Below are 23289 nucleotides of genomic sequence, written 5' to 3'. Positions count from 1 at the left end.
AGCTGACACTCTAAGTGTCATGTGTTTCTTCAACCATAGGCTCATATAAGTGTTCTGAGCATGTTTAAGGTAGGAGAGGCTAAGCTCCGATGTTCAGCAGGTTAGGTGTATTAAATGCATTTTCAACTTACCATATTTTCAACTGACATTGGGTTTATTGGGACATTACCCCATCGTCAGTTGAAGAGCATCTCCGTGTTGCAATTTAAAAAGCAGCCACACTACCTTAGCCAGTCACAACCAGTGCATTCAGTGCTTTTTAACTGGGCAGCCGGATGCCTTCTGGTGGGGAGACAGTGCTGGCCCCTAAGCAAGCAATCATTTCCATGATGCTTCAGGATCTCTCGCTTGCATTCTACCTCATAATTCATCAGTGACATTCTGAGATGTGCTATGTTGACCCCTCAGTCTTCCCCCAGGGTAGAATTTCTGCTATCAATGAAGGAGGCCCTGACATAAAATCTTGAATTTGCTGGTGGTTCCAGAGATTGCTTTTTCACTTTCTCAAAGTTTAGTGTGAATGGAAGGACAGATTATAAGATGGGGTTGATTTATCAAGATGGATTCCCCTGCTAATTTCTGTCTTCTGGGGAGGAAGTTCCGCCATAACTTCAAACCCACTCTTGTCAGTTGAATCGGTTTTCACTGGTAGATTGATGGTCCTCAGGGTCCTGAGGTCACCTCCCTGAGCCTAGGAACCAGGCAGCAAAGGGTGGCAGGCACCTGCCTGGGCTTTTTAAACTGAACACTAGCTCTGACTCTGTGGCCCTGATGAAAGTCGAAGGTCCTTATTGGCAGGTGCTATTTCTTGCTCATTTTTGTATCTCCTGCAGCATTTGGCTAGTGTCCTGCACACAGTAGGTACTCAATAGATAAATGTCTGTTGAATTAAAGGAAGTGCACCTGTCTTAGTCTGCTTGGCTGTCATAACAAAATTTCACAGACTGGGTGACTTAAACAACAGAAATTTATTTTCTCGTGAGAAAGAAATTTATTTTCTGGAGGCTGGAAGTCCCAGATCAATGTCTGTTTCTGGTGAGGGCTCTCTTCCTGACTTGCATACAGCCACCTTCTAGCCATGTCATCACATGGTGGGGAGAGAGAAAGAGAGAGGAAGCAAGCTCTCTGATGTCTTTCTTTATAAGGGCACTAATTCTATCATGAGGGCCACTCTCACGACCTCATCTAAATCTAATTGTCTCCCAAAGGCCCCATATCAAAATACCATTGTGTTGGGGGTTAAAGCTTCAACATATGAATTTTGGGCAGACACAACTCAATCCACAGCAGCACCCAAAAAGTGAAATAAGAAATCAAACTGTCATGTAACTTGATTTATATCTTATCCAGTCTCTGAACACAGAAATGCAACAAAGATAACCTCCAGAGTAGGAAATATTCTCAGGAAGACTGAAAATAATGCACATAAATGCACACACACACACACACACATACTTAGATACATACACATGTTCTCTTCTGAAGTCTGTTTTTGCTCTGAGCTTGGAGATGTCCAATGAATATGCTTGGAATAGAGCAGTTGTCCTAGAGAAAAGGCAATGTGTTTTCCCAGGCATGACCTGGAAGTAATTTAGAAATACCTCTTTTAGCTTGATATTTCCATCAGACAGGCTTTCCCTCCTCCCACACTGCAGTGCTTGGTGTTCTGTGGCCATTTCAATAGTGATAGACCAAGGTGAACAACGTATTGACAATGCTCACAAACATCTGCAATGATTTTATGCCTCAAGCTCAGATGTACTTCTTTAGATTGACAGAGATTTTAAAGAAAGAGTTTATAACAAAACATACAAATACTTATGTGAAGACTGCTCTCCTCTTGTGAAAAGGTAAAAGGAGGGTAAAATTTTAGTTTATTCTCAAATGCTATTCCCAAGGCTCTGTCACCTTAATTTTAACATTTCTTGCAGGAGGGCACTTGTATTGTTTGTATGTAAAATTATGGGAACATGTAGAGTGATTGAGGGCAGATGGCCAGGATTCAAATCCCAGTCCCTCCCAACACTTGTTTAATCTCCAGGTGCTGTTTCCTCCCTGCACAAGGGGATTAATAATAAGATGACCTCATCAAGTTGTGATGAGGATTAAAGATGCTGGTATAGTTGTCTCTCCATATCCAACAGGGATTGGGTCCAGCATCCATCAAGCATACAAAAATCTGAGAATGCTCAAATATAAAATAGTGTAGTATATTAGTTCATTTCTGTTGCTTATAACAAAATGCCTGGAACTGGGTAATTTGTAAGAGAATGAAATTTATTGCTTACAGTTTTGGAGGCTGGGAAGTCCAAAGTCCAGGGAACACATCTGGTGATGGCCTTAATGGTGGTGACAGTGACACAGGGATCCCACATGGCAAAATAGCAGAGCAGAGAGACTCTCCTATGTTCTCCTTTTAAAGCCCTTAGAACCATGCCAGCGACTGCCATTACATCATCAAATGGATTAACCCATTCACTATGGCATGGTCCTCACAATCTAATCACCTCTTCAAAGCTCCACCTTTCAATTACCATAATAGGATTTCTCACCCTCAACAGTTACAGTGGGGATTAAGTTTTGAGAGGACATTCAATCCAAAGCATGTAGCATTAGCATATAACCCATGCACACCCTCCCATGTACTTTAAATCATCTCTAGATTATTTATAGTGTAAATGTTATGTAAATAGTTGTTATACTGTATTGTTTTTTATTTGTATTATTTTTTATTGTTGTATTTTTATATTTTATTGGTTTTCTTTAAAAAAATATTTTCAGTCTGTGGTTGGTTGAATCTGGGATGCAGAACTCGTGGACACAGAGGGCGGACCATATTTGTAAAGTGCTTTGAACAGTGCCTGTCACAGAGCAAAAAACTATATAAGTGTTTGTTAAGTATATTAATTTCTTTTAAAAAATAAGGCATCTTCTTGTCCATTCAGCATAAAATGTGGGGAAGGAAAGCCACAGGGTTTAATAGCCCTGCCAAAGACAAGTACCATATGTTGAAAGAACAAAACTGGGGAAACAAGGCAGAAGGTCTCAATCCGCTGAAGACCCTTTACTTGCTCTTTGCTCAGCGGTGTCCTCATTGTCTACTCTTTTGGGATTTATAAAAATCATATGCATTGATATACTTGGGCTTTGAGACATTCCACTGAAAACATTATAGAAGCCTGAGATTGCATGTTTTAGGAGAAGTCGTCTCTGGTCACTTACCCTTTTTCCATTTTGCTCTCCCTCCAGCCCAAGCTTTTGGCCAAGGAGCTTCTTGACCTCGTGGCATCTCACTTCAACCTGAAGGAAAAGGAATACTTTGGAATAGCATTCACTGATGAGACGTAAGTGCTGCCCGGCCCCCAGAACCTGGAGGAAAAGCTCAGAACCTGAAATTGCACTGAACAACGTCCGCAGTGAAATCAGCTGCAGGCCACTTGGGTCCCGGGGTCTGGGGTCAGTCCAAGTTCATCATTCAAATTTCAAAGGCCTTGTGATCATGCCTGGAACAGCCAAAGGATATAATTAGGGTGATGCTAATATCATGAAATCATTAGGTAAACTACTTCTTATAATCAAGCAGATTCGTGTTCAGACCAAAATGTTTATTTTTTTTTTAAAAAGTAGATCTGTATGGGTTTGTTTTCTATTAAAGTTAAATGAAAACTTCTGGAAATTAAACATTTCTTTCCAGTGTGGGAATAACAATAACAGGAAGTGAATTTGATGATAAATTCAAAATGAAAAGTGTCTGTGCAGTTTCACTGTCTAAACTGAAGCAAAGAGAATATAAAAAATCAAAAATTCAGATCAGTCATCCTGCGAGAAGTATTTGCTTTCAATGGTCTTTCAGTTTGGCTTTATAACGTGGTGTTTTGCAATAGAAGTAAGGAATATCTTTACTAAAATTTCAATTTTCTTCTTAATGCAAAAGTTATCAAAAGAGTACAGTGAATATCTGCACCAATTCCTAGATAAGAATAAGCTACTCTAAGCAAATGTTTCATACTCATTTTCCTCTGTACACACACACACATGCACGCGTGTGTGCTCCTTTGAATGTTTAGAATTACAGAGATGATTTTCTAAAATACTAACAGATCAGAGTTAGGTTAGTGGCTAAGCAAGACAGTATGGGGGAGCTGTTGCTCCAGGAACGTTGCCATCAAAGCAGGATGGGCTCCAAAGCAAGAACAGGCGGCATCCACATTGGTCAGGAGGAGAGGTGACCAGTTGTATCTGCACATGGATACACTGAGCCTTGGGGAGCTGCAAACGGACAGGGTGGCCATATGATTTATTATCTGAACTAGGATGCTGTGAATAAAAGGGGATGTGAATTGGGACTGACTTGGGCAAACTGGAAACTATAAATTAGTGACATTGTAGGTGGTGATGTGTTCAGGAACAGAAAGCAGAAGCAACCCCACATCTTTTTCAAGAAATAGGGGGGGCGCTGAGGTCAGCCCCTGTCCCTGGAGCCTGCAGGGAACTGGGCCAGAGGGCAGGCAAGAGAGAAGCTGTAGTGGAAAGGAGCCAACACAGTAATAATAATAAAAGTGCTTTTAAACAAATACACATCTAGAACAATTACTTTCACACATGCAAATGTTTCTACCCTTTTCTCCTGAGAATCACTGTAAACCTCGTACATTGCTCTTCCTACTTTTTTCACTAATTAGAAGGAAACCATAAGTTTCAATTAATCAAATCTCCATTGTTCACATTTCCCAAGTAAGTTTACTCTACTAAAAGAGCCCGTGAACTCCAGATGAGTCCCAATTAGACTTCACTTTTGAGTAAACAAGACTCAAACAATGAGCATGTTCTCCTGGGCGGAAGAGGAAGAGGGACGCCCCAGTGGCTGCCCTAACAGCACTGGCCAGAAGGAATCGATTGCAAGGTAGGAAGTCACTTTTCTCCTGGGAGAGGCAGGGCATGAAAGCCACACATCACAGAAAGGAAGTGCACACCGCAAAGTCCAGTCATCCCATCCAGCTACGCCTGGTTCTCTGTGCCGGCCAGCAAAGTGTGTGTGTGTTTGTTGTGTGTGCGTGTGTGTGCATGCATGCATAGAGGCCAGGCTTGAGAAAATCATCTCACTCCCTCTAGCAGTGGAGTTGGCAGCATGCTGGCTTCGTGGGGGACAGTGATGAAAAGGGTATGAGTCCTCCTTCTGGCATGGTTCAGAGAAAGTGCTGCCATCTGCACCACCTTCCCGGAGTCTGGGTGGAGGGTTTCTCCAGGGTGGGAGGCGTGGCGGGCAGCCAGCTGCAGGTGAGCAGAAAAGAGCCAGAGCTGGCCAACGCTAACGGCCAGATGGGCCTGATGCACCGCGGGGGCCCAGAGGAAATCAAGAACCAGTAGCACTAGCACTGGAGACACTAGCACAAGGAGATGGAAACAGAGGGGGACAGGGGTGGCCGTGACTCAGGGGCAGTGAGCCATAGCCAGACAGCACCTGGGCCAGCAGACATCACGGGTGCCTCTTTGGTAATCCAAACTTTTCTCCTTTTCCTGGCAGGAAAGGGAAAAACAAAAGCTGCCCCCACCAATTAGTGTGACCAGCTCTGGACTGGGGATTCATAAGTCAGTAAGCACCAGCTTTATAGTATGTCCCCTGCCTTCCCTTTACATACCACTTGACACTAACACGGGATCTTTTAATAACTGTGCTTTCGAATTGTGCTTGTGTACTGTGAGCTGAGTGTGTGTTTGATTTATACAGGTGCAATGCTAGGTGTTTTATAATAAAATGCACTAGAAGCTTCATTCTTTATGAAAGCATTTAGTGTACCACAGGTATTTGCCTATTTCTTGATGCAAATCAAACAAGATTAATGCTTAGAAAGTGCATATAAACAAACTATAAAGTACTGTACAAGTGCAAGATTTTATTACCGCAGTGTTATCATTCCTAATAGTAGAATTTCTAATAGTGGAATATATGACTCCCAGGTCAGATATTATCAGTGGTTCTTTTGAAATTAACTGCTGTTGACATTTTTTGGGGATCTAGATGAAACTGGAGAAAAGATATATAAAGCAGAATGTAGACAGGAAATTGGAAATTTCCCCAAGTTTCCCTCACCCTACGAGTTGAATTCATTGATAAAGTGTCTAAGTCCACAGTGCAGGACATTATGCCCAAGAATATTTAATATTGTTAAAATATTAAAATTAAAATTAACTTTTTAATTTTAAGATTTAAAATTGTTAATATTTTAAATATTTAAAATTGTTAATGAACAGTTTTGCACCGTCAATACCAACTCTGCCTTGACTTTTTTAATTCAATTTTTTAAACTTTTTCTTTTGAAATAATTAGACTTACAGAAGCATTGTAAAGATGGTAGAGAGTTCCTGTATATACCCAGCTTCCCCAAATGTCCGCATCTTCAAACCATGTTGCATTTATCAAAACTAAGAAATTAACATTGGTACTGTGTTATTAACTGAGCTACAGACTTAATTCAACTTCCCCCAGTTTTTCCACCAACATCTTTTTCTGTTCTAGGATTCAATTGCATTTAGCCTACCTCTCTTTTTACTTACTCTGTCCTAATAAAAAGAGATATAAATGAGGTCATCTATAAATGACCTGAATTGTGGTGATACGTGCAAACAATGACATTTTGGCAGTCTTTAAAAATATTCTGAAGCAAATTAAGAATCTGGTATAAATTTGATCTCAAAATACTTATTTATGCGTTGCTAGAGTCGTAGTTCTTAACATTGGCTGCACATTGGAATTACTTAGGACACTTTATAAAACACCAATGCCTGGGACCTACCCCCATAAATTCTGACTTAATTGTTCTGGGTGTGGCCTGATCATTGAGATTTTTCAAAGCTCCCTAGTTGATTCTAACATGCATCCAAGTTTGGAAACCCCTGTTCTAGAGAGGGGATGTTGGAGTAAATTTCCTCTGCTCCCTCCCTCCCGATGCAAGAAGAGAAGCTGATTCTACCTGAACATTGGATTTTTGGAACCAGTAAGGACACATCCCAGGGGCCTGCAAAGTTATAGACCTTCTCCCTTCCACGCTCCATTCTTAACAGTTTGAGAACCAACTCTAAAGTTCAGATTTAGTGTTCCTATGTGTACAAACAGTGTAAATGAGATTTTCATTTAGAGAAAGTCATTTTTACATTTTATTTTTGAAATATTTCCATTGCTGGTTTAACACCCAAGTTTTACCTGTTTTTTTTAATTGTTGGCTGGGGGTGGGGTGGGGAGAGGGACAGAGGACCCCATCATCAAAAACTGTAACTAAACAACTCTGAGACTATTCAGCAGAAATAGTCAAAGACACCGCAAGTTGAAGTCATGATTGCCATAAAGTATTTAAATTTTAATTTGTATCTCCTGTCATAAATTTTAAGAATTGCTCATCTAATGCTGAAAATAAGTGTCTATCTTTTTAAAAAAATAAACATTTTAAAAAGTATTTAGAAACTTTAGGGAGAAAGAGAAGAAACTTAGTTAACCATTATTGCATATTTTAAAAACCAGGTACAGTTAGAATGTATTTTCACATACCAATTAAGAAAACGAGTAGTTCCTAACCTCTTATTTAATGACAGACCCCTTTGAAATTTGTTATATCCCCTCTTCGCCACAAGTGTTTGCATTCAGAATAAATTTTGCTTAAATTTTAGAGGGTTCACAGACATTCTGAAGCCAGGGTCCTAGTTCCAGAACCTGTAAGGTAACCTAAGGATTTTTTTTCAGCATCCTTTGTCTCAGTTGATTGCACCTTTTGATTGGTACTGTTTGGGGAGTCTGGTTTTTCCAGACTTTATTAAGTCTAAAATGCCCCGACTCTTTGGAAATGCATCTTCAGACCCACCCAGGGGCGCCAGTACCTGGGAGCGGTCTCTATTCTCCACTGTCCCTGTGTCCTTGCGCAGAGTAGAACCGTGACTGGCACTGGCTGAGGCATCTGAAAATGTCTCGTTGATGAGCATTCCCAGCCATGAGCTGATCTACAACTTAAAAACAAACAGCATAAAAATGCAGTTTTCCAATTGAGGAAGAAACAATAAGAAGCAGCAGCTCTGGGAAAGTGATTTGTTTGGAAATAGGTTTGGGATTTCCATTCATTAACTCCTGTACGGTGAGACAGGAGTGAGTCCACGGTTACGGCCTCGGTGCCTGGGTTGCAATAGCTTCTTCTGGGAACATGGCATTCAGCACTCACGAGCGCCTCCTAGATGCCTGCACTACACTGTCAGACATTATGCAAACGTCAGTCCTTATATTTAGTGACCAGAGAAGTGCTTGAGCATAACTCTTGCCATGTGCAGCTGAGATAAAGAAAATGACTGGTGCAATCTGAGGAGGGTTTAGGGACCCGGGCTCTATTCTCATGTTTTCCTTCCGAGTGCAGATGATATGAAGGAGCTTGGATCCAGGAGTAGAATGAATTCTTTCTGAGTCTGAGGATTGGTTGTTTAGGGCTGGAGCTGTGTCTATATATGGGTGGCAGTCAATGACCCTACAAAAATATTGATCTATGGGGCATATTGTGAATCTGATGTTTTCATTCTCTTAGCAAATATTTATTTAGCATCTGCTGTTAACCACAGGAAATACAGAAATAACTGGCCTTTGACCCCTTGTTGAGCTGGTGTTTGTAGTTCGGGAGGTAATTTATAAAATATAGTGTAGGAGGTGCTTTAAAAGAAAATTTGGCCAACCTTAAGAGAGCATAGTTGAGCAAACAATTCCTCTATTAAAATTGAAGCCAGAAATCAGTGAGCCCAACTACTAGACAATGTGATAAAATAGCCAAATGCCTGTTTGTATGTAGTTACAATGAATAAATTTGGATTTGAATGGGGGAAAAAAATAAAATTTTAAAAAAGAAATAAAATTGAAGCCAGAAATTCAACTGGACCTAATGGCCCATGATTTAGTAATCTGGTCTCCCAGTACACACCCTACTTTAATCTTTCTCTGTTATTTGAGGGTTTGTAGCTAAATCAGTATCCCTGAGATCTCCTTGATGAACACATACACTTTGGAGTCAAGGTCACTGAAGAGCTAAACAATCTTCCACTCTATGTAGAGACATCTATAAGAATTTCATGCTCTTGCTTTGGTTTCCTGTAGGAACTAATTCCATATGATATAATCTATCTACAATCAAAGCATCTAAAAGGCATGCAGTATCATTCTCCCACCGGGTTTGAGAAGCGATCGGTTCAGATAGACTTATCCCACACCTCCACCCTCCGGTAACTCTATAAACAAAACTCACCCTGAAGCCATCTCTATCGAAGGTGCCAACACTCGAACCAAAAATCTATTTGTATTATGTGTAGAGCCTAAAAGCCATCCGTTAAATAAATGCATCCAATTTCTATTGCCCAGAAGCAATTGCATATATATTACTGACCCCGCAGTTGGACCTGCTGCAACCATAAACCAAATGAGTGCTATCCTACTCAGTACTAAAGATGGTTATTTGTCACCTAATAACAAAAATACTTAAAGTGTCTGTTGGGACCCCCCCCCCTTTTTTTTCTGGCTTTGTTATTGGCAATTGCGTTGATGTGCATTCCCAAATGAAAAATCAATGAGAATCATGAAAACCAAGCTATCAGGCATCTCTTAGTTTAACTATATAGAGGAAATGCTTCTTTACTTCCTGGCTCTCCATCCCATCCTAACTCAAAGGAGAAAAAAAGAAAGGTTTGAGGGTGACACTTGGTGTCAGGACAGCGAGGTGTTAAATAGGAAAGAAAAAGCCCTGTTTGCTGTAGGCATTGTGACTTTGGACCCAAGACCATGAGCAGAAAACAACATTTTAACAAGTCGTACTGCAGCCAAAAGTTGTGGCCCCAGAATTATGCTTTACACTTTCCTTTTTAATCTACCCTAATTTTTAGCTTTTGCCCAAATAGTGAGAAATTATGATAAGGGAATTCGGATGAGTCACTCGGTGCTTCTGTGTTCCCCTTGTAAGCAGCCTTCAGTGCAGAGACTCTTAACAGTCTCTTAAGAGGCGGGAGCTGACCCCCTTCCCCCGAGGGTCCGAGGACTCCAGGTGCAGGGATGTCCGCCTCTCCGTAGGATATCAGAGCTGAGCACGCGTGTGCGACCTACCAGCCCTCACAGAACTGGGGTTGAAGAGGAAGCAGGGGAAGTAGAGAAAGAAAAGTCATCTTTCCTCCTATTCAATTTAGGGGTGACGCTGGCCTCCCTGTTCTTTTGCTTCCTGACCACTCTCTTACTTTCTAGTCATTTAATTGCGTAAATGCTAAACCAATATATGGCAGGAAAAATCCATTGCTAAAAAGTTATTCTTTTCAAAAGTTTAATGTGGGCAATGAAGTTTTCTGGAGAGGGGACCCACCAATTTGTCCTCTGTTCATGTAGAGGAAGAAGCACGAGCAAACCCAGCAGAGGGGTATCCAAGTGACACTTGTGTCTCTTCACACAAGCATGTGAATGAGGCTCCTACAGACACAAGTCTACTCCGCAGCAGTCTGTGTGGTCAAGAATGGTCACAATGACAATGGTCAAGAATGTTGTGCCATTGGTGTGGAGCAAGGGTTTCTCAAGCCTGGACCACCGACTTGTCTTGAGAGCACATGTGGAACATTCTGTCTCTCAGGTCTGCCTTGTTCCTCGAGCTTGTGGCCAGAGAAAAATCCCTGTGCTTTTGTGCCATCCTAGTGTGTGGGTGATTCAAAGATTTCTCCTGTGAGGACCAGGAAGAGGTTGTTCCCACCAGACCCTTTCTTAAGAAATAGCGTAAGGCAAAAGATGAAAACTTAAATCTACGTGGTCACTGGATGGATTGCTCTTGTAGGTAGTCATTCAATCAATGAGCAAACACTGCTTTTGAGCACCTGTTATTTGCCAAGCACTGTGCTAGGTTCTGGAGATGATTTTTTTTTAATGTTGAAAATTTACAGCTTAGTTAAGAGACAGGTCATGTCTTTTAAATAACAAATTATACAAGATTATTCTATAAATGCCTTGTAGACGACACAAACCAGAAGCTCTGGAGAACTTTGAAAGAAACTCTAGACTTGAACTCCACCTTGAACAATGGCTAAGCATTCCATTAAAGAGGAAGGAGAGACAATTTTCCAATTCCCATCAGGAGAAACAGCATGAGCAAAGTCGTGGTGTGAGCATGCGTACGGCATGCTTGCAGGAGGCTGAGTGCAAAGAGAAGACCCTGAGAGTCGACCCCGTGGCGCACTCGGGAGAGTGCAGCGCTGGGAGCGCAGCAGCGCTCCCGGCCGCCGGTTCGGATCCTGTATAGGTATGGCCGGTGGTGCGCTCACTGGCTGAGCGCGGTGCGGCCGGTCACGAAAAAGAAAAAAAAAAAAGAGAGAGAGAGAGAAGACCCTGAGACTTTGGGGGCATTTTTCAAGGCAGGAAGGGAGTGACTGTAGCTTATTACCCTCCAATAATTTGTCTAACACCTTCCAGTTGGTCAGACACACACACTTTTACCTTATGAGGTAGGTCTCGTGACATTTTTCAGATGTAAAAAGTCTATTGGGGAAAATGAATGCAGACAGACTAGGTTCTGTATTCTGCGGGAAGTGCTGCCAGAGCCGGAGGAGGAGCCCCTGCCCAGCCTGGTGTGTGGCGTGGTATAGGTGTGTCAGAAGACTCTGGAACAGACACGTGAGAGCTGAGTCTTGAAGGATGGGCTGGACTTCACGGGGCAGAGAATGAGGGCAAGGACGTTCTAGGCAGAGGGAACAACATAGGCCAAGGCACAGAGGTTTGAAATGACATGGTCCCTTGTGGGCACTTCGGGGGTGACCAGAGATGACGCTGGCACACAGGCCTTCCGTTTCCCGATCATTAGTTCTAGTGGGATGGAAATTCATCCCACCTTTCTGGAAGAAGTTGGTCCATTTTACTTCCTGTATCCAGAGCAAGGTAATAAAAAAGTAAAGTTAATGTAAAAAAATTTTTCAACCTGAAGTTCTTAGAAGGAGGTAAAAGAGGCCAGAGTTCTTTGAGTGGACACTAGTCTGAGACAGATCCAAATGTCATCCCTCGAGTCCCAGGCATGGACTTCATTGAGAGGGATTTTTCTTTTCTTATGCAAAAGCTGCAGTTGGAATGAAGTCTTAAAGGGGGGGGGGGCGGGGGAGCTTGTAGCATGTTTTCTTTTTTTGTTGGAGGCAAACAGGTGCTTGGAGGAGCAAACATTTTTATACAATGATGCAGACAGATTTCGCTTCTCATTATACACAGAATATGTGCCAGCCTTTCGTGCATGTATAGACATTGTAAACATTGGAGCCACCCAGCATCAGTCACCTGAGGAAATGGCGTGTAGTCAGTCTGGTTTCCTCAATGTGAGTGTACTAGGTAAAGTGATTATGAGACTCTGTGTTATCCTCTTGAGTAGTAAGAGGAGGGGAAAGGGAAAAGAGTGGACTCCTCTGCCGGTAGTTCTGTGGCCCTGTCTTGCTCTTCAAAGACCAACCTCCACAACGTGGCCTCCAAAGACCTCTCCAGCCTCATCCCTTTCTACTCACATGATGCTAAGATGCCAGTTCCTTCCCACCCCAGGGCCTTTGCACATGCTGATCCCCGTGCCCAGAAAGTGGTTCCCCTTCCTCTTTGCCAAGCTAATGCCTGCCCTTTTTTCAGATCTCAGCTCAAACACCAGGAAGTGCTTCTCAGACCCTCAGACTAGCTCAACTGCTTTAGTGTTCTCAGAATTCATGGGCCTATTGCTCTTAGTAACTACGTAATTAATTGTGGAGATAGTTGTTGAGTGTCTGTCTCCTTATGAGAGTATACTGTTTTGCTCACTTCTGCATCTCCAGATGCTTTTACAGAGAAGAAGTTCAGTTAATATTTATGGGAGAAAAAAAGAGAGGGAGGGAGGGAAGGAGGGAAGGAAGAAAGAAATGCAGAAGTAACTCTGTGTCAACACGTGTCTCTGCGGTTCACTTTTTAAAATAGGTTTAACAAGGTGTGATTGACATGTAATAAACTACATATATTAAAGTGTACAATATGTTAAGTTTGGACATATGTCTACACCCATGAAACCATCACCTCAATCGAGGTAGTGGACACACCCATCACTCCCAAATGCTCCTTCATGCTCCCCACGCCCACCTCAGGCAGCCACTGATCTGCCATCTGTTCCTTTTTCTGTTTGGTTTCTTTCACTCTGCATAATTATTTTGAGATTCTTCCATGTTGCCACGTACATCAATAGTACATTCTCTTTACTGGCTGCGTAGTATTCCATGGTGTCAATACATCACCATTTATCTGTTCATCCCCCTGTTGATAAACATTTGGGTTGTTGCAAGTTTGGGGCTGTTCCAGTGTCTGTGAAGTATCTATTCATGCACAATGTCTATGAAGTAGCCATTAAGTGTCTATGGGCATTTGTGTAAAATTCTTTCTGTGGACATAAGCTTTCATTTTTCTTGGGTAAATACGTAGGAATAGAATGCCCAGGGCACATGGTTGGTATAAGTTCAATTTTTTAAGAAACTGTCTATGCTTCACTTTTCACCCCATCTGCTTCCAGCAAGACTTTGGGAAGATTGCTAACATGTTTCTGAAGTGTGTTTTGAGTCGGTCAGGAGAAAAGGCAGTGGGAGGAGTGTGGTGGAAGGGGAATCCAGGACAGGAAAGAGAGTTAACAAGTACACTGTCATTCCAGCACAGTCTAGAAAACAGACAGCAGGTCTCAACACCTTGACTTTCTGATTCCTGGTCTCCCCCATCACATGACGCAGTACCTCCGCTGAAGCACTATTTCCCAGATGTCTCCTTTGGTTTCTTCAGAGATTGAAAAGCAAATAGTGAGGCGAAAATTCATGTTTACCTGCAATCCAGCACGTTCTACTCCACATACACCCTCTTCCCAAGAAACTTCTGCAAAATCCAAAGCCCTAACCAATTTGTCTCTATTTTCCTCAGGGGGCACTTAAACTGGCTTCAACTAGATCGAAGAGTATTGGAACATGACTTCCCTAAAAAGTCAGGACCAGTGGTTTTATACTTTTGTGTCAGGTACGTACACCTGCTGTCCACACTTGGGCTTTTTTTGTTTGTTTTCTTTGTCAGAAAAGTCTGGAAGGGTAAGAGTGATTCAAAGGAAAGGGAGATCAAGTTTGTCTTGGTTCATTGCCAGTGATAAAGGTCGTAGTACAGCTTCATTCCTAGCAGGTGGAAACACGGGCATGAGTGTGTAAGGTGTGTCGGTGTGTGCATTGACACACGTTTGTGCTCTTGCACGAGGGTGCTTATGTGGAATGAAGACTGAGACTTTTTTATTTTGTTTTTTTGGGAGGAGGGGGTCATATATCTCAAACTAAATTGAGTCTCTTACCATAGCACGTGCCCTGGGATTCTTTTTTTGGTGGCAATTTGAAGCTCCATAGCTAAAGCCTCTGTTTTCTTTTCTTCCATCACAATGCCCATTGCACCTCTTGAAACTCATGTATTTTATCCCAAATAGTAGTTGAAACCCAGCAGCAAACCACAAGTCAATGTATTTCCTGGCAAGGGAAGATATGGCATAATAAAATATCAGAAACGATGGGTATTTTCTGTTCATTAATGTGTTATAAGAATTATATTTTTGTGATTGCAAAGGGAACTCTATTTGTGATATAGTGCTTCTAATAGTTAACATTTGCAATAGTCTTATGAAGTCCACAGGACTTACCACTTCTATTTGCAAAAGGTTATTGGAAGCCAGAGGAGGGCAAGTCAGGGGTTCAGGGGCAAAGTTCAAATCAGCAGCAAAATTGGAATCTCAGCCCCCAGATCCAGCAGCTCCCTGAGCACCCAGTCTGAGAACACCAGGCTCTTTCTTCAGATCCTTGATTGCAACACAATTGCAGAGGCATGAAGTCTGATGCCTCAGGTCTTTCCATGACACTAGCACTTCCACCCAATACTTACACCCTGTTCTTATACGATATGCCAGCAGAAATTCAGGAGCAGGATACAAACGATTTGCAATTCAGTTCTTCTGAAGAGCACAGTCAGGTATGTAGTTTCCACAGTAGACATCCTGATACCACAAAAAGCATTAGAAGAGCCTCAAATAAGAGTTAAAGGGTGCATTTAACAGGCTGGAGTATGTGTCTTGACCTCAGCTGGCAGAGTAAATTTAAACTTGCATTTAATGCCTTTTTGATTTGTTTAGCAGCTGTGAACGTATCAGAGCTAATCTTAGCCATTTCCATTACTGATAGGAATGATTTCAATATCATATTCTCTCTAATGGTGTCTACAGTCTCTCAGTTAATGGAAAAGTAACCATATAAAGCAAAGAGTAACAATTCCACCGGGAGGGGCAGGTGGCATCAGTGAAGACTCAAGTTGAATTGAAGCAGTTCATTAACCTATAATCACAGGTGTTGATGAGTCCACTTACCAGATACCAGGCTCTCCCTCCTTCCTGGGGCTTTTTTTTTTTTTTTTTTTTTTTTTGCCAACATTAACTAAGAAGAACATACCAACCATATTGGATGTGGTTGCATATTACTTGCTTTATCCAAGTGTCTGTTAGGAGCTATTTGTAGGTTTGGGGAACCAAGCCCTTGTAGGAAAGCTTGGGGTACCCTGAGATTGATGGTCCTCAATTGAAGATTCTCATATCTGAGAAAATGCAGATCATTCTAAATCACTCCAGCTGTGTTCTGTGCACAAAACCAGGTAACAGAGAACTGCAGAGGAATAACAGGTGATATCAATAGAGAGAACTGGGAAATGGGTTGGCCAAAGACCCAAATATTATGTCCACTTCTCATTCATAGCCAAAAATGACATTTCTGCCATCAGCCACCCATTTTTCTAGTTGACTGCAGCAGGAACTTCACAGAACACTCATTAGAAAAATATCTCCAAATCCACATTTAGGGACAGTCACTCTCCTCCATTTCTTTATACATGCCACCTAGCAGGATACTGCTTCTCCTACTCCAGCTCCTGGGAAAGCTGATCTTTCTGGAGGGTTTCAGGTTTTCTATTTCTAGTTGCCTCCTGGACAGCCCCACCTGAGTACTTCAAACTTAGCAAGTACAAAGGCAAATTCATTATCTTCCCACTCCTCCTCCCTTCTCCCCAGATCTTCTAAGGTCCCATCAAATCTGTGACATCATTATCCATTCAGTCTTATGGGCTATTTGTCTTAAAGTCTTTCCCTCTTTCCTCTTCCTTGAATTTTTATGTGCATTAATTCTCTGCTGCTATTTCCAGAATCTCTCTCTGCCCTGTCCTGTCCCCTTTCTTACTTGAACTCAGACTCTCATTTACTGTCACTTGGACTATGGCAGCAGCCCGCCTGGGTCGGTGTCACCTTGGTACTAGCCACAGAGGATCCTGCCACCCTCACTATCCTGAGTTCCCACTTTTCAGCTAGCCAAGAAGCACCATAACAAAACACCAATTGTGTGTTTTCTCCAAGAGAGGAGGCAGATTCTCCACATAGGTGAATTCTACATTTTTACCTTGATTTGCAGCCTGTGAAGAATTCTCTACTTATAACTTGGTGGGTTTCTAGCGATGCCCTCAGGCAATTTTCTCCAAAGAAGTGGCCAGATAAATTATCTTCATCAAAGACCACGAACTTGAAATATTCTTCAGTGCATGAAAGAGCTCTGTCCAGCTGGGTGCTTTCCCTGGGTGTGCACACTGACCTTTCTAAACAAAAGCGCAGCTGGGCTCTGCCAGCCTCGAGAACCAGCCATCACACCTGTGTATCTTGACACAGTCTGACCCTCGTGCCCTCACAGTCTTCTCCTTTAGTGGAAACATCTATGTATTCAACCCATATAACACAGATACACTTAGCCTTCATGGCAAAGCAGAATGAAACCACCTAATGAAAGAGGACCATGGAAAAGATGATCTGCCCTAAGCCAAGTTTTAGGAACTCACAGAGTGGACCTATTAACACTGTGTCCCTGAGTATCTGAGTTTGGGCTGTTATTTAACATTTATATACCCTTTTGCTGTAATGCATATTCAAAACGTCTGTAAGAATATGGGCTGAATTATTGCCCCCATTCAACAGATTAGAAAAAAAAAATAAGAGCCAAATGTATTAGATAACATGGAGTTGAATTCATGGAATTCAGCTCCCCTCCTAAGCCAGAGTGCGTCTCCTCTCCATGCATTTCCTCAGCAGAGGGTCTGAAGCTGGGATCTTGCTACAAGACATTTTCAGAATGTCAGGGTGGAGGGCTGACAACCCGCCTTCAGTGACCAGCTATTTAGCCTGAGAGGGGCCTGGTCCCTCCAACTCCTCAGCAGTCCAATCACCAGGAATGATCATAGGCGGCTTCAGGATCTTAGTAGTTACCTAAAAAGGAAAACGTTTGGAGAAAACTACTCATTATTAAGCACCTATCCATTATTAAGTGTGATTGTTAATCTTCACAACAACCCTTAAGGCATGTCTAATAAGGTATGGAGTCTGTTGGGTCTGACTCCAAACCTCGTGCCCTTCCCCCTACAAGACAATTGAAAAGTGACACCCTAACTGCTCGGCAGAGATGCTGTTGCTCCCTGTGCAGGCAGGGCCAGAGACAGCCACAGCAAAATGACACCCCTGGGCCACTTTGTGTCCCACACATGACTGCATCTACAGAACCAGCATCCATATGTAAAGATGGTGTTAGGAATAGGTGCACCCCTGCGCCGGGTGACAGGGGCACTGTGGAGAGCCCTGGTCCAGCACTACCCAACCCAGATCTCCGTGGGCAGAGCGCCCCCCGCAGGATACAGAGGATCTGTTGGAAACTCCACACTGGATGAGGAAGGGCTGTCTTATACGGTAAAGTAGGAGTTTCCAGGAGCTGAGATATTTGCTGTTAGTCCCACTTAAGAAAATCTTCCCATTTTTCCAAACACAGCGGTTACCAGCAGAAAGGTGTTCTGTGTTGACCTGCACTCTTTCCTCTCCTATAAAGAAAACTCCACAGTCCACTTGCATCCTGTCATCACCCTGGGCTGAGTCACCGCTGACCCTTAGGAGCCAAAGTGCGCCATCGTCACCCCAGCTGTAAAGTGCTGCAGCCGACTGCAGCGCTGCTCATGCACCGCTCGATGCATTCGTGCATCGGTCCACAGATGCTCACTGAGCACTTGCTATGGTCTCGACACTGTTCTAGGAGCTGAGGGCAGAGCGGTGAGCCAAATTGACAAACCCCACCCTCATGCAACCTCATGTCCATTTCCCCCGCCACCAAGAACCTATCAGCCCTGCCTGTCGTATCTCTTTACCAATGCAGTCCAAACCCAATTGTGCACCCTCCAACCACTCTCTTACCCTGGGCCTCACCTACCTTTGCAGCTCAGTCTCATACACGCGCGCACACACACACACACACACACACACACACACAACTCCCTGGGGATGGATCAGTCCATCACACCCACCTTTTATTCTTAACCCCTGAGCTGCTGAGTATGGTCAGGAAAAAGAAAAAAAAAAAAAAGCTTTCATACAGTTGCAGGTTGGTGAATGATTGATTGTGATTGATTTCTAGCCAGTTCTGTCGGGTGTGGCCTGTGCAGAGTCTGTTTTCCCCACAATAGCTTTACCTCTTGGTGCAGACTTTAAACCAGACACTCAAACCCTTTGCTCCAAGAAGATGACATTGCTTGTGGTTTTGCAGAGAGGGCAGAAGCCAGCATGAGTAGGCTCCATCAACATCCTCATTCCTTACCCACATGCCTAATTGTATCTGCCCACGTCTTGGTGGCCCATCACCCACCACTGCACACACACATGCACACCACACATATCTCAGAGGAGTGACCCTCATCTCAGTGACCCTTTTCTCAGTCTTAAGCTTTTTCTCCTCCAAGGATTCGTCCCCTTCCTGACCACGTCTCTCCCACCCTAACCAAAGGAAGTACCCACCCACCCCCACCCCCGTGGTGTGCATCCACCTGCTCTGTTCACAGCAAAGGCTCAGAATGACGGGTCTACTCTTGCTGTCCCCCTTCCCCGCATCTCGCTTGTTCCTCAGTTTGTGGCCATCAGCTCTGGTCCCATCATACCCCATGGTCGCTAGAGGTCTCTAGCCCCCATTTCCAGTGATGCTTCGCTGTCCTTCTCTGAGGTGGCCTCCTGTGGCTCTGGCCTTCATGGCACTGTGCTGTGCTGGCCCACCTCCTCTGTCCCTGCCTCTGCTGTAGGTTCCCCTGCTTGGCTCACCCATGAGCATTGGCATCCATGAGGTCCCGTCTTGCTTGTTCTCTCCCTTGGCCTCCCAGTGTGCAATTTCACCTCCATCTGTGGCTGCCAGTACTGTCTCTTCACTGGAGACCCTCTGTCCCCTGCCCCTGTCCTGACCTTGCTCCTGATCTCTGGGCCATTTACACTCTAGGCATATGCACACAGGAGCAGCCTGAATCAGATGACAGCATCTTTCTGCCCCCAGTGGGCTCCTCTTTTGGTGGCACCTCCTTATCTCTGTGATTGGTACCACCACCTATGTAGCCCTCCAAGCCAGAAACTTGTGAGTCAATTTTAACTTCAACTTCTATCTTCCAACCTGCTCCCTTCTGTTCCCTCAGTAACTGTTTCCTATTATTTCTGCACTTTCAATAGCTCTTATATCCATCCCTTACTCTCTGTGCTTGCCTGTGATGACCTCTCCTGGACTTGAAATATCCTTGCTCATATCTGCTTCTGGTCTTGATCCCTTCCAATCTGCCCTATATGCTGACACTGAGCATCTTTCCAGAATTCTCATCTGATCCTTGCTCATAATTTCTTCTGGCATCCCATTATCCTCAGGGGGAAAAAAAGGCTGTCCTTAATATGTTCTGTATGATCTGACTTCTGCTTACCCATCCAGCCTCTTCTCTCTCTACACCTCTAGCCCTTAACACACACACACACACACACACACACACACACACACACACACACACACACACACACACACACTCTTTATAAGCAGCCAGTGCTCGATAGAGGACCAAGACCGTCTTCAACTACAAACCATTGTTTAGTGCTATAAGGCAAGTTCCCAGAATTTGAGAACAATGACTCTCTGACCAGGCAAGCTTAAGAAATAGATCAAGAAAAAATATAAAGAAAATAAGCCTACACCCCAAGGAAGTCTGTGTGTCTTTTTTACAGACACAAGTTTGTGCTTAGAACGATTCCTACATGTCTAGACTTCCTTTAATTGTGTGTTTTTCAACCAAGTGTCCTTGTAACTCTGACCATCTATACTGTTTGTAGGAAAATAGAGATCAGATTTGTCTCTTCAAACTCTGAGTTTCACAAACACTAAACTGAAGTGAGAAGTAGAAGACAAGAAAGAGAGGAGATGCCAGAAGCTTTATCTGGAGAGGCTTTTACAGCTGAGTCCGTGGTCCTTGTGTCGATGTCTCCCTTGGCTGAGAGAGACAGCTGTTTCTACTTCCTGTCGCTCGCTCACGTAGCAATGATGATGTGGGTCTAAACTGAGGTGCCTGCTAACCAGAACTTGCTCTATTTCAGCAGGGTGTCCCAGTTAAGACAGCAGAGCTGTTAAAATTCTAAACCTGGGAGATATTTGGCTGCAGAAACTCACAGCTGATTGTCCTCATTATTATGGCTCTTTTTTGCCACCAGAAGTCAGCATTCCAAATGTGACATTATGCTCATTGCAAAATGAAATCACTCGTCCATTTAATTAACACTTGCTGTAAATACTCAGTGATTCCCAAGTGCCAAGGGGTGGTGGATGTGAGAGGGAAGAGCAAGAGGGATGGAGGAGGAGACGTGGCTTATGTCACCTGGCTGGCCCTCGCCATCTGACTGGGCGGTGTTCCATCTGTGATGGTCGGAGGCTTCCACAAACTAAAGAAGGGGACGAGACTCCCCGAGGCTTCAGAGCAAACACATAAACACAGAACACATATTTATTCCTACTCCAGACTGTCTGATAGGATGTTCTCAGGTCAGGACCCCCTGAACTAGCTGGAAAGTGACATTGCCATTGGGGCTCAAGGAACCCTCTTAGCTGGGTTTGCTCTTGGTCTACAGTGCTGCTGCTTTCAACTCCAAAGAAGCCCTGAGATTCAGTCCTGCTAAATGTGTCAAAAAATCTGTTTTAAAATATAGATGTTATTATTATTCAGGTGTGGGAGACTGATCAGGGGAGTTCTGCCATTGAAAAGATAGCTCATTATTCTCATAGTTCCCAAGAGGAGGGGGCATGCCACACCACGCAGGGCCACCCAGGGCCACCCAGGAGCATATCAGGTCGATCAGGGAGGAAGGATATGGGCAAGAACCTTTATTGTGGTGTCTGCAGGGTAAGCAGGCTTGGGATTGGCTAGTTTGAATAATTTCAGCAGGCTCTGGGGCGTAGGGGCTGACCCTAGTTGTCTGGTGTGAGTCCCTGGGTGATGATGGCAGGGAAGGAGCAGCTGAGGTGGTGGGAGGTGTAGGATTGGCTGGTTGCCTATGAAAGTCATGCTCACTGTTGAGTACTACCTCTAGGAATTGGCTACTCCTGGGAGGGGCAGTCCCTCCAGGGTCAGCAAGTCCCCAGACTTCAAAGTATCAGAAAGACATGGCTAATCCAGAACCAGACTTAGAATTGTCCGTGCAGACCCTCTGAATCCGAGACAGATCATTCATTTCCCCGGGTTTGCCCAGAGACCAGAATCTTCTTTGTCAGCCAGGTTTTTGAGGGAGCCCGCCCCTGCCCACACGGGTAGTAAAGGAAATGCGACACCGCCACCTACTGCTGAAGGAGGGACATTTGACGAGGCTCTCCTGGAAGTCAGAAAAGGAACAGAATTTTTAAACAAGAAAAGAAAATCTTGGCTTTGAATCCAAACCATCAACACTCCCCATTTTCCCAGAAGGTTTTTCCCCCCGCGTGTCCCTTGCTTGGTGTGTGAGTAAGGACATCGGAGGTCTGTTTTCCTCCAGCAGTTTCCTGGCGGGGATGGAAAGTTCAGGATGAGTTGAATATCCAAGGTTACAGAACAATCATATGACAGGCCTGGAACTCACAGGTTTTTCAGGCTGTTGTCTGGGTGATAAAGTTCAATAGGAAACTGCTTTCCAGTTTCTGTAAAGAGGAGGTGATTTTTTTCATCTCAGAAGAGGCTTGTTCTTTCCTCTGCCTTCTCTGCCTCTTGTGTGGCCAGACAACAGAGAACGTGGTGGAAATGAACATTGTCACAAAATATGTAGAATTTGCCACTCACTTGAGTTTTTCATTATTAGAGAGTTGAAAAGAACAGGGAAATGTTATGCTTTCTTAATACGAGGGGCCTCCAAAAAGTTCATGGGAAGGTTTATATTATCTTTCAATTCCATTTTCCATGAACTTTTTGAAGTACCCTTGTATAATATCAAGGAGAAAAATTGGGGTGGGGGGGTCACAGACTGCCTTCAGTCCTTAATTCTCAAGAACTAACACAAATGGAATAAAGATGTGTGGCATTGCTTTCAAAATTAAGTTATTTCAGACTCTACAGATTTAGACTCAAAATTACTATTAAAGTACTAAGGTTCCCGTCCACTTCAGGAGGCCTCTGCTCTTATTTGGGCATTAGCACACAAAGTCCCCAGCAGCTTTAACAACTTTCCATGTTAACAGTGAGAGAAAGGTTTGGTGGTAATGACTGGCTGCATGGAATCCCATCACCTGGAACTTTACGACGTCTGGGACATCATTTTTGTTTCTTCTTTCTCCTGAGTTGCCTCCACAGGAACTTCAACCAAGGTGAATGGAGACAGAGGGGAAATGTCAGAAATCAAAGTCTTTCATTCTCAGATATTGACTAAGCTCCTATCTGTGCCAGGCACTGTGTTCATGCTTGGGATACAGAATTGAGTAAGGTGTGCTCCTGGCTCTCCAGGAGTTGGCAGGCATCCTAGTGATCAGAAAATTACAGGCGCCTGGGCCATCCAGTGAGCAGAGTGTCAGGGAGCGGGGACACTCTTCTGTGGGGAGGGTGAGCAGGGACTGCAGTGGGTGGACACAGTCTGTGTATGGAGGAGGATTATTTGGGAGGTGAGAGGAATGCCTTTGAACAAAGGCACAGAAGCAAGATTCATCTAGAATAGGTCACACCTTGGCACTACTCTAAACACCTACAGCCCTGATCCCAAGCCTCTGTCATCCTGCCCCCCTCCTCTCCTTGCCTTCTCCCCCCCCACATCCCTCTGTCTTCCTTCCTTCCTTCCTTCCACTTATTTTTTTATTCTTACTACCCCTTGCCAAAGGCCTTTGTAAAGGATATAGATTTAGCGCTTTTTTTAAATTAAATCAAATTTAACTTATTTTGCT

General features: G+C 43.7%; 1 protein-coding gene across 3 annotated transcripts in view; it reads left to right on the top strand.

Annotated features, from left to right (window-relative positions):
• FRMD4A (FERM domain containing 4A) overlaps window positions 1-23289 on the top strand; it is a 204342-nt gene that overhangs the window by 67460 nt on the left and 113593 nt on the right. For all 3 annotated transcript variants that reach the window (XM_063099750.1, XM_063099752.1, XM_063099749.1), the window contains exons 3-4: window positions 3250-3344; window positions 13937-14029. In XM_063099750.1, coding sequence (XP_062955820.1) covers window positions 3250-3344; window positions 13937-14029 — 188 coding nt within the window. The remainder of the gene's footprint in view (window positions 1-3249; window positions 3345-13936; window positions 14030-23289) is intronic.

The sequence above is a fragment of the Cynocephalus volans genome, chromosome 6, assembly GCF_027409185.1.
Source record: "Cynocephalus volans isolate mCynVol1 chromosome 6, mCynVol1.pri, whole genome shotgun sequence".
In the NCBI taxonomy this organism is placed as follows: domain Eukaryota; kingdom Metazoa; phylum Chordata; class Mammalia; order Dermoptera; family Cynocephalidae; genus Cynocephalus; species Cynocephalus volans.
Note: the sequence above shows the minus strand (reverse complement) of the source record. Positions and strands in the feature narration are given on the sequence as shown.